Consider the following 12541-nt stretch of genomic DNA (forward strand, 5'->3'; position numbering starts at 1 on the left):
GCTTAGTTTCGCTTTATATTTTAATATTCTGTGTCAGTCAGTGTAATTTTTCTCCATTTGATATAGCTGTTTTTGAATGATTAGACCTCTAGCCCTATAAAAACAGGCCCTGGAAGGAAGAGGCGTCTCAGAGCATGAGGCAGGTCTGAGGTCCACTTTGTTAAAGGGGATCATGAACCCTTTATTAAAGCTCCATTGACTTAGAGCTCTGCATCAGTCTCTTTTATTGAAGGTGGGTTAATTTTAATCCCTATTATGCAGCAAAGGTTTGAGATACAGATAGCCAAGGGGATTGAGAGCAAGAGAATGAACTCTTGAAAACACCATCTTTTTTTTTCTTTTCTTTTTTTAATAAAGCTTTTTTATTTTCAAAACATAATGCACAGATAATTTGACAATAGTGACCCTTGTATAGCCTTGTGTTTCAGATTTTCATCTCCTTCCCCCACCTCCTCCCCTAGATGGCAAGCAATTCAATATATGTTAAACATGTTAAAATATATGTTAAATTCAATGTGTAATATTTATACAGTTCTCTTGCTGGACAAAAGAAATCAGATCAAAAAAAGAAAGTAAACGAGTAAGAAAACAAAATGAAAGTGGACAACAAAAAGAGTGAGAATGTTATGTTGCGATTCACATTCAGTTTCTACAATTCTCTCTCTGGATGTAGATGGCTCTCTTTGTTATAAGATCATTGGAACTGGCATCAATCATCTCATTGTTGGAGAATCACATTCATCAGAAATGAAACACCATCTTTTCTTATTGGACACAATATAATCAGTGCTTTTAAAAATGCCAGTGTATGTACCTTGCACATGCCTATATGTTATCTTCTTTAGGAAGAGATGTTTAGCCTGGTATGCGGGAAACTCATACTCTGTGGTTGTTTCATGACCCTTCCTTCTCCTGACTCACCCTTTATCTTAACCATGCCTTTTCATTTTCCTTTGTTGACTTATCATCTCCTAAATATAAGTATTTCTCAAAGTTTTATGCTAGGCCCTCTTCTCTCTTTCTTATCCCTCTATTGATAACTTTATTAGCTCTATTTATCTCTAAACAGACAGTTCACAGATATTCCTTCAGATATGTCCCATCATTCTCTTCTCCAAGCTTGAGGCTCCTATCATCACTCTCTATTAGACATTCCAAATTGGATTTCTTAGAGATATGTCAAACTGAACATGTTCCAAACAAATTACCTTTCCCTTTAAATCCTTCCCTTTGAAAAGAATCCACATGTGCAAAAAATGTGTAGCAGCCCCGTTTGTAGTGGCAAGGAACTGGAAACGGGGAGATACCCATCTGTTGGGGAATGGCTGAATAAGTTATGGTATATGGATATTCTGGAATATTATCATTCTAAAAGAAATGAGCAAGTGGATTTCAGAAAAGCCAGGAATTCCAGACTTATATGAACTGATGCTAAGTGAAGTGAGTAGAATCAAGAGAACATTGTAACAGCAACAACAAAGTTATGGGATGATTGACTGCAATCGACTTGACTTTTCTCAACAGGCCAATTCCAAAAGCTTTGGGTTGGAAAGAGCCATCTGCATTCAGAGAACTATGGAGATCAAAGGTGGATTGTAACATAAAAACGTATATTTTCACCTTTTTTGTTATTGTTGTGGTTTGTTTGCTTGGTTTTTTTCTTTCTCATTTTTTTCCTTTGGTCTGATTTTTCTTGCATAGCATGCTGAATATGGAAATTTGTTTAGAAGAATTGCACATGTTTAACCTGTATTGGATAATTTCCTGTCTATGGGAGGTTTGGGAGAGAGAGGGAGAGAAAATTGGAACACAAGGTTTTTGCAGAGGTGAATGTTGAAACTATCTTTGCATGTATTTAGAAACATAAAAAGCTATTAAAAATAAATCTTTCTCTTTTTCAAACTTCCCTATTGCACAGTGGATAGGCCTGGAATCAATAAGATCTTATTTCAAATCTGGTCTCAGTTACTTCCTAAATTAAAATATGAGAAATGCATAAAAGGAACTCAGAATATTTCAAGATCAGATAAAATAGAGGTTACTTTTTTCTGGGGATGGATTAACTAATAATTCAACATTTATAAAATGTGTCAAGTGTCAGGCAGAAGGAAAGTTCTATAGAAAGAGGGACTTTTGAATTGAATCATGATATGAGTTCCATAGGCAGATTTGGGAAGTGTGGAAAGGACTTTCTGAAGAAGAGAAGCACCACAAGAAACAAAATTACAGGGGATATTTGAAAGTTATGACAAGCAATACTATGTGGCTATAAACTAAGAATGTTGAAGAAAAATACTATGTGATAAGGCTGAAAAGATGAAACAGAGACAATACAATCTTAGCACTATTTTCAGTTCAATCACCTAAGAGATGTTGAGGTAACTTCTTTTTTATAGTTTATTTATTTTTTAATACACATTGTTTTATGAATTACGTTGGGAGAGAAAAATCAGACCAAGCAGAAAAAACCATGAAAAGAAGTGAACATGGCATATTAATTTACATTATCTCCTTAGTTCTTTTTTGGATGCAGATGGCATTTTCTGTCCAAAGTCTATTGGGATTGCTTTGGTTCACGGAACCACTGAGAAGGACCAAGTTGATCATTGCACTCTGGCTGTTAACTGTGTACAATGTTTTCTTGGTTCTGCTTGTTTTGCTCAGCATCAGTGCATATAAATCTTTCCAGGCCTTTCTATAATCACTAGCTACCTTCTAAAGTTCAGTCTACATAGAGATAAATTGAGATGAGAAGAGGGAACCTGAAGGAATACCTGCATTTAGGGATTGAGGAGTTAGCAAAGGAGACTGAAAAAGGATGGTTAAGTCAAAGGAGAGCCAGGAGAAAGAAGGGTCATGACAATCCAGAGAGAAATTAAATGAAAAATCTTATGAAAAAGAGGTGATTGACAGTATCAGAGGCTGCAGAGTGTTCTAGAAGAGTAAGAACTGAGAAAAGGCTGCCAGATTTGATCATTAAAAGATCATTGGTAACTTTGGAGAGAGCAATTTTGTTGAATGATGAGGTCAGAAGCCAAACTAGAATTAAGATGAGAGTAAGAGAGTAAGAAGCTTTCACATAATTACTAGAGAAGTGGCTGCTATTATTGATCCATATTTTCTGAGTATACCAAAACTATATAAAGCTAACTTGAAAGTTGAATGCAGAAGTGATATCCTTCCCATTCAATTTCTTATGATGTTATATATGGAGGAAATACCTAGTCCACCTGATGAGGTGCAAATGTTGAGATTGGTGGTAGTTGTGATGAGGTGCAAGAATTGGGGTGGGGAATGCCCTCTGGTTGGCTCAGGTCCAATGCGAAAGTATTCACAAACCTGAAATCTGTATGGCAAAAGGGAATTTTTATTGTTCACTAAGAAGGAAGCTTTCTCCTCATTAAGAGTTTGGCAATGAGAAATCAGCTTTGCTAGGAAGACTTAGTGGCAAGGTTCTGTCAGGAAGGCAACTGTGGGTGGGCAAAAGTCCTGGCAGACAGCTTACTCTAATAGAAAAGAGATCACTTATCTTAGGAGTTTTAGCTACTGGGAATGGTCCCAGACTAATCTTCAACTCAGTGGAGGTGCGACCACATTTCTGGGCAGATAACTGGGTTTTGTCTTGGAAAGGTATGCTTTTTCCAGAGGAGACCATGAGACTCTGAATAACCTTTCTTTTATAGATTAAAGGGGCTTACCCCCATCAGAATGATAAATAAAACTAAAAGCTGGTTATTTGAAAAGAATACTAAAAATGATAAATCTTCAGCTAATATGATTATAAAGAAAGCAGAAAATCAAATCACTAAAATAAGTGAGCAAGATGAAATCACAACAAAAAAAAAGCAGAACATGCTATTCACAATTATATACTAACAAAACTAAGAACACAAAAAAGATAGAATACCTTCAAAAACATAAAATATCCAAACTACAGAAGACCAGATAGAGATATTAAATAACTGAAACTTTGAAAAAGAAATAGCTATAGCAATAAAGGAACTACCAAAGCAAAAAAACCTCCTGCTCCTGATAGATTCATAGGATAGATTCATATACTTTTAAAGAACAGTTAATAACCCCTACCAGAAACTTGTTTTTAATGAAACATAGTCCTCATATCTAACTAGAAAGGATAAAATACAAAAGGAAAACTATAATCCAATATAATTAGTGAATTTTTAGTCAAAAATTTTTTAATCTTATCAAAGATTTTGATACAGCACTTTGTCTAAGAAATAATTTATAATAAACAAATGGGATTAATACCACGGATGCAAGGATGGTTCAACAGTAGGAAAACAACCAATATAATCAATTTTATCCTCAACTAAAGTGTCCAAAATCACATCCTTCATCCTTCTTTAAGCTTCCCATGGTCCTACTCCCCCACCGTCAGCTAAGAATCTTGTCTAAATCATTGAAATAAAATTATGGTTATTTGCTGTGAACTCCATCTTCTTCTCTGTTCCTCATCTCATGTTACTCAAAAGTCTTGTGACAATGTCTCTTCCTTCACCTTTCTCATTCTTTTCCTGGTTCTGGTTCCCAAATTTCTGAGCTTAAAAATCATACCAACCCTGCTATTTCCTCATGCCGGAATTTTTCTTGGAGGCCAAGCCTTCCTGACCTGATATGTGCCTCCACCCACACGGCCCACAAGGCCCATTGGCAAGTTCCTTCTGAAGCTTCTGTCTTCCAACTCTTCAGCTACCTTTTGTGTGTTGTCTTTGAATATAAGTTCCTTAGAGGCAAGAATGATCTGACTTTTCTTTTATATGTATATCCCCAGGACTTAGCATTGTGTCAGGCACAATGCTAACATGCATTATAATATGATATAATGTAACATAATATAATATTGTTTCTTCCTTCCATTTCCCTAACCCAGTTAAACCTATCTCTATGTGCCCAAGTAATCCTATTCCATCCCATCTTCTCCACAAGACTGTCCCCTCTATTAATTTCCACTATCTCAATAATTGTCATCATTGACAACTTTTTTACTACCTACAAACATACCCTTGTGTCTGCCATTCTCAGAAAGCATCCACTTCTTCCATTTATCCCCACTAATGTCTGTCTCATATCTCTCTCTCTCTCTTCCCTTGTGTGGATAGACTTGAGACAGCCAATCAGTGACTTTCGTAAAGACTATTGGAACTATCGTCAGGAAGAAATGAGTTCAAGTCCAACTTTATTCACTTATCTATATAACCCTAGATAAGTTATTAACTTCTCTTTATCTCAGTTTCCTCAACTGTACAAAGAAACTAATAGTAATATCTATCTTGCAGGATTGTTGTAAGGATCAAATGAGATAAATATTTGCAAAAAATGTTTAGCACAGTACCTGGCACAAAGCAAATACTATTTAAATGTTTATTCTCTCCCTTGCTCCCTCTTTTGTCTCTGTCCTCCCATACCGAGGGGGGGGGGGGAGTAAAAACTAATGAGATAAGAAGGCAGCTAGGTTTTTTAACCAAAAATTTCTGAAAGCCCAGGAACTCAAAGATTAGGTTTAGATGCTCCTGACCTTCTTGATGATACTTTTTCTTCAGTTTCTTCTTGTATTCAGGCTTCTATTCCTTAATTAACAGGTGTGATGAGATGCAAATGATGAGCTTAGTGGTAGTGAAGAGGTGCAAGAATTGGGGTGGGGAATCCTCTCTGGTTGGTGCAAGTCCAGTGCAAAAGAATTCATAAACCTGAAATCTTTATGACAAAAAAGGGAATTTTATTGTTCACTAAGAAGGAAGCTTTCTCCTCATTAAGAGTTTGATAATAAGAAGTCAGCTTTGCTAGGAAGACTTAGTGGCAAGGTCCTGTCAGGAAGGCAACAAAGGTTAACACTGAGAAGAGAATATCCCCACAGTGGGCAAAAGTCCTAGCAGGCAGCTTTGCCAAGGCAGCTTCCTTGGCAAGCATAATCCTGTTTAGGAGTTCTGCAAAGATTCTGGGTTCAGAGTTGTCTTTTATTAGCTGTCTGAGGCTTAGGCTTCCATTCAAAATTGAATGAGATTTCACTCAATGCCCCAGGCCTAGATTTCCAGTTGAAAAAAGATTACTTATCTTGGAGTTTTGAGACACTCAATAGGACTATGAGGCCAAGATCTCCAACTGAATTGAGACCATTTAACTTGGGGAGGGCATTGTTTGGGAAAGGTATGCTTTTCCCAGGGGAAAACTTGAGACAGTTTCAGGATTCACCCCCAACAATATCATGCTGTGTTTTTATTTTATCTATTTTCCCTGTAATTTTCATATCTCCTCTTTTGTCCTTATTTCAGGTTTTTTCATTTCTTGACTTTCTTGGTTTTTAGATGCATATTCAGTTCATTAATTCTCCTTTTATCTATTTATTAATGTATATTTGTGAGAATATGGTTTTTCTAGAGGACTACTGTAGCTGTATCCCAGAAATTTTGGTGTGTTGTTTCATCATTGCCATTTTCTTTAAAATAATTAAAGTTTCTATGATTGGTTCTTTGATCTCTTCATTATTTAATATTTCACTGTTAAATCTTCAGTTGGATCTCTTATCTATTGTTTTTAGTCTCTGTACTAAGGACTGTTTTTATGGTAATATGATCTGTTAAGAATGTATTTATACTATTTCTTCCTTTTTTGATTTATTTGTAGTATTTCTGTGCTCTAATACATAGTTTTTGTAAAATTTTCTTTTGGTGCTGAAAAATTGCAGTCTTTTTTTTCTTTTGTAGTCCCATTTCAGATATAAGTCTTTTAGCTTTAGTTTTTACAGCCATTTGTTCAGTTCCATATTTCCCTTTTGTGTATTTATTTAAGAATTATTTAAGAAAAAGGAGTATTTAAGTCTCCTATCACTATTATGTTTCTGTCTATTTTTTCTGTAACTCAGATATTGTTGTTTTTGTGAATTTGGATATTAAGGCATTTGGAACTTAAGTCATTTGATTTGAAACATTTCCTTTAATTTTATAATCTTTATTTATGGATACTTAAACTTGTTTCCTAGATCTGGAGGCCATATTTCCTTTTGCTTTTAATGTTTTTCCTTTCTACTTCCCTGCCTATGTTAAGGTCTTTAAATTTTTTTCTTTCTGAGATTTTTGATAGCTGTCATTTTTTCCCCTCATTTCACTCCTTCCTCACTTTTTCACTTCTTCCCTGTGATCAATCTTTCCTTGGAATCTGGCTCTCAAAGTGTGTAAATAATTCACAGTTCATCAGCCCAGGTCTCCTTCCCAGATAACTTTTGGTGCACAGAACTGGCCTCAGTGGATGCTGAGCTTAGGGAAGCCCAGCCCTCAGGCTTAGGGAAGCAGCCTCACACGCTCCCCACAACTAACCCTCCACAGAAAGACATGGTGCCCTGCTCCATTCTTTCTGTTCTTCTTGCACACCTGATCTACTGCAGTCACCTGCTGATGAGTCTGCTTGCCTCAAGTCTCTCCTCTGATCCATTATGCATTCTTAACCAAAGTGATTTTCCTAAAATGCAGGCCTGGTCAAACCTCCACTTTATAAACTTCTCTAAGAATTCTGTCTTCCTAGCAAAGCTGACTTCTAAGTGCCAAACTCCTAAGGAGGAGTTTTGCCCGCTAAGAAAGCTTCCTTCTTAGTGAACAATAAAATTCCCTTTTGTGCCATACAGATTTCAGATTTGCGAATTCTTTTGCCTTGGACTTGTGCCTCCACTCAGTAAATTTCAACATCTCCCTAATGCCTCCAGAAGGAAATCCAGAATGCTCTGTTTGGCATTCAGAGCCCTTTCTATCTTTCCCCCTTTTGGCTCCTGGCAATTTCCCTCTTTGGAACACTTTCCTTTATTTTGTTGACCTCCTTAGTTTCCTTCAAGTTCCAGTTAAAATCTCACCTTCTATAGGAAGCCTTTCTCAATCCTTCTTAATTCCAATGACTTCCCTCAGTTAATTGTTTCTTATTTATCTTCCATATCTTCCTTTGCATATATTTGTTTGCATGTTGTCCCCTCCTTTTGTATGTAAGCTCCTTTAGGGCAGGGACTGTCTTTTGCCTTATTTTGTATCCCAAGTTCTTAGCAGAGTGCCTGGCAATAATAGGTGCTTTAATGGATATTTGATTGATTGTTCTGAAAAGGACCTAGAGATTTTATGGATTGCGAGGTCCATGAATTGACTATGTGATGGGATGACAACTAAAACTAATAACATCTTGGACTTCATTAAGAGAAAGAGCGATTGTAGGAAGAAGGAAGTGATAGTTCCACTGTGCAGTGCCATTTCCAAACCTCACCTATATTTCTGGGCACCAGAGTTTAAGGAAGATATTAATAAACTGAAGACTGTTCCTAGGAGAGAAACTGGTTGATAAGAAAACTTAAATCTCTATCACATAAGGATCTCTTGAAGGATTGGGAGTCATTGATATAATTAGCTATCCTTGGAAACCTGACTGGTTTTCTCATGTGGAGGGAGGAGAATCAGGAATGATGGATGGAAGTTGTAGAGAGGTAGATTTAGACTCAGCATTGGGAAAACTTGCCAACCAAAAGAGTTATCCCAGACTGGAATGGACTACCTGCAGAGTGTGCTGGATTTTGCTTTCTTGAAGGTCTTTTGCAAAAGTTGCATGTTCGCTTGATGAGGTTAGTGGCAGTCAGAGAGTTATGGAAATCTCCTTTTGGTTGGTGCACAGGTTCAACGTGAAAGAATTCCCAAACCTGAAATATTAATTGGCAAAAATGGAAGTTTATTGTTGGATAGGAAGCCAGTTTTGCTAAGAGACTGACTTCTCTAGTGGCAGAGTTCTATTAGGGAAATGGAGGCTGGCACTGAGAAGAGAATGACTTCTCAGTGGGCAGGGTCTAGCAGCTATACCAAAGAGTTGGAGCAAGCTGCTTTAGACCTTCTGCAAAGAATGAGTTCAGAAATTGCCCTTTAAAAAAAGGAATCTTGAGGCTTCAGGTTTCAGGTTGAAAAGAAAGCCAAAGTCCCCAGGCCTAGATGCTTATTGGTATCTGGCCAAGATCTCCAATTGGAATTTAAAAGGGTCTGGCATCCCCAAAAGATCAATGGGGTGTTTTTTGACCAAGATTTCTAATTGAATAACAACACTTAATTTATCTGGGGAGATATGCTTTCCCAGGAGGGCCTGAGACTCCAAGATCAAAAGGGAACACAGTTTCAGAGTGATAATGTTAAAGGGAACATGGTTTCACTCCCCCTTCATACTTGTCAGGTAAGAGATGAGGTGAGATGACCCTTTCCAACTCTGAAATCCTGTGATCTTTCTGCTTCAGAAGAAAGGTTCTCTGACTCAGAAACTTTTGGCTGCATCTACATAGAAGAGGTTCTAAATTGAGTAAAACTGCCAAATTAAAGATAACTATTCCTCCCATGGTCTTACCTGTTTTTTCCTATTTCTTCTTAATAGAGCTGAGGAAGAAACCTATATCATTAACTCTTCTTCTTGTCAAGGACAATAGTATTCCATTACTTAAGAAGCTAATTAAGATTTTCAAAAGATCTTATCCTGTAAAAGGACATTTGAAATACAAATAATCTTAATGATGCCATCTGTTTTATAGAGAAAATCATAAGATCACTAAGGATATGGAGGAGCTCAGGAAAAAACACTTTGATGAAAACTCAGAATTCCCTCAAGTAAATACTAATTAGCAGCTTCCTTAGAGTAGTGGTTCTCTTATCCAAATTGCCAACTCACTGGAGAGCGTTTTCCACAACATGCTTCTGCCTTCTCTATGTGTCACTGTAGTGAATCTTTTTATCCCTATAGTAAAAGCTTTTCAAGCAGTACTGAGACGATAAATGCCAAGACCTAGGAAGCTTAACATTGAAGTAGGAGGAAGCCTAAAGACCAGGGTTCAAGAACTGAGCCTGCCACTTAATTGAGATGACAGTATGATCTAGTGCAGTCCTTTTCTGAGTCTTGGTTTTCTCATATGTAAAATGGTCACTGTTATTATGCAACTCTAGCCATAATGATGTAATAACATTCTCCTGCACTGATTATAAGCCTTTCCTCACTGTTTCCTCACATCTCTGTGCTGTTGAAATGCATTTTTTTATTCTAAGCATCAATACCAAAGTGAATGAGCTCCCTACATGCACAAGAGAACAGAAAAAAGTGTGTGCATGAAAGAATGAAGTTCCATTATGTCACCTTGCTCTTTTTGCTTTTACATAAGCTGCAAAGCCTATTTAAGGAGATGGATCAGCACACCTAGATTGCTTGATGATATTGCAGGGCTTGGGGAGCAAGGGACAGAAATTCTGCATAGCCTTTGAATGGAGAGTATCCAGTAAGGGAGGGATATGATCAGGTGTGTGCTTTATAAAGGACAATCCCATGGACAGCATGAATTGGGAGGAGGTTGGAGGCAGGCAGATTCATCAGCAACTACTGCAGTCATCAAGGCACTAGATCTGATGTTTATAGGGGTGAGGGGGTCAAAGGAGAAGAGGGGACATGTGCTGTATGAGAGGAATGTTCACTGAGCTGAAAGACTCAGTTTGAGAGAATTCCGAGTGGGTTCCTCCGGGACCTTTCCCCCTCTGATCGCTTGGCCAGATAGTGGAGTATTGAATTCTTTTCAAAGCTTTTTTTTATTATTATTATTTGAAAGCTTAGATCTGAACTTTGCAGGTAACTTTCCAGTTTCCATGAGCACTTTTCAGCTTTTTCTCATGCATTCTTACCCTATTCAGCTGTAAACTTCTTAAATATGTCTTGATTTTCTTTTTCTTATTTGTATCTCCAAAGCTTAGCAGACAGCACCTGATTATAGTAATCCCTTAATAAATGTTTATTGGGTTTAATTAAATTACAAAGGTAAAATTGATGGGCCTTGGAAGCTGATTGGATATGGAGGTGAAAGAGAATGAGGAGTTGAAAATGACAGTTTATCTTGTAAGCCTGGATTACTGGGAAGATGGTGATTTCCTATTAGAGGAGTTTAGAAGGAAGATAATATAAGGGAAAAGATAATGACTTCAGTTTAAAACTACATGTCTGTAGGGTATCCAATAGATAGTTGGAGATGGGAGGCTGAGGGTCAGCAGAAAGGCTAGTACTGTTTTAGCAGATTTGAGAATGAGCAGCATGAGCAGCATGGTAATTAAATCCACGGGATTGGAAGAGATCCCCTTGTGAAATAGCATTAAGTGCCCAGGACAGAGACCTGTATGAGCCCAACTATTAGCAGGTGGGCCCTGCGTGTGACCCAGCCAAGGGGACAGAAGAAACAGTCAGATAGGAGAACCAGGAGAGAGGAGTGTTAGGAAAACCTAGAGAGAAGATGGTATAGAGAAGTGGTCAGCAGTGTGAGAGGTGGGAAAGCAGGTTTGATCAGTGAGATAATAATTATGAAAGCACTTAGCACAGTTCTGGCACATAGTAGGCATTATGTAAATGCTTATTCCCCTCCCCATACCCCCATAGGAGCTGATGAAACCACCAAATGAAATAGTATAGAGAAGAGGACACAGGACAGAACCTTAGGTGATGGGCACAACCTGGATGAAGATCCAGACGAGGAATCAGACAGGTAGGAGGAGAACTAGGAAAGAGAAGTGTTGTAAAAACAAACAAACAAACAAAAACTAGTGAGAACAGTATACTGAGCAAAAACAGGGTGATTGGCAATGTCAGAGACTGCTTAGAGGTTAAGAAGATAAAGACTGAGAAAGGGTAATTACATTTGACAATTAAGAAATTATCAGTAACTGTGGAGAGAGCACTTTTGATTAAATGATCAGGTTGTTTAAGTAGAGTTAAGTTAGAGTAGAGAGTTAAGAGAGAGAGAGAGAAGGAGGGAGAGGAGAGGAAGTGTCCACCCTTTTATAGCCCTTTTCTCAAGAAAATTGATCACAAAATGGAAGAGGTAGTAGGTATCAAGGATGGAGGGATCAAGTGAGGATTTTTTTAGGATGACCAGGAGAATTTTTGTAGGCAATAGAAAAGTAGCCAGTAGTCAAGGAACAATTGAAGGTTAGAAGAGAGAATTTCAGGTCACATGACCAACAAATTGAAGAACTAAACATTTTCTCTGATTTCTTCAACCTTTCAAATCTCCTCAGAACAGAAATTATTTGCCAAGATCAAATAGCTTCAGCTGTTTCCATCTAGGACATTCAGAATCCAAAAGGAGATTAAAGGACAAAAAGCAAAACTACAGAAGCCCAGAACCTGAGCTTTACAGACATTCATAGATCCTGAACTAGAGCATCCAAGGAGACAATATAGGCTTCTATCAGAAGTCATCCTTGTGGGGACCTGAACTCCAGACTTGAGATGTTTGTTTGGATTTCAAAAGCCAGTTTAGTCACAGCCCTTCACAAGTATTAACTTGCTGAGGGTTACAGTCCTATAGTATCAGTGCTACAGGGAAAATAGGCTTTTAACTGTGACCAGGCCAGAAAACTGAGTAATAGAGAGAGATGGGGCAGATCCCCAAGACAAGATACTATGTATGTGGGGAAGGTGTCCAGCACTCCACCATGCATGAAGGAAAGAACCCAGCATCTGGCTGGGGCCAATTCTGAGACAGAGACACTGA

General features: G+C 37.7%; 1 protein-coding gene across 5 annotated transcripts in view; it reads left to right on the forward strand.

Moving 5' to 3' along the window:
* OSBP2 (oxysterol binding protein 2) overlaps positions 1 to 12541 on the forward strand; it is a 243366-nt gene that overhangs the window by 82682 nt on the left and 148143 nt on the right. The window contains exon 2 of one of the 5 annotated variants that reach the window (XM_051973140.1): positions 11425 to 11530. The exons of the other annotated variants lie outside the window; for them this stretch is intronic. Within the exon in view, the coding sequence (XP_051829100.1) occupies positions 11488 to 11530 (43 nt within the window). The 5' untranslated portion in view covers positions 11425 to 11487. The remainder of the gene's footprint in view (positions 1 to 11424; positions 11531 to 12541) is intronic. 5 annotated transcript variants of the gene reach the window in all.

The sequence above is a fragment of the Antechinus flavipes genome, chromosome 1 (genome assembly GCF_016432865.1).
Source record: "Antechinus flavipes isolate AdamAnt ecotype Samford, QLD, Australia chromosome 1, AdamAnt_v2, whole genome shotgun sequence".
In the NCBI taxonomy this organism is placed as follows: domain Eukaryota; kingdom Metazoa; phylum Chordata; class Mammalia; order Dasyuromorphia; family Dasyuridae; genus Antechinus; species Antechinus flavipes.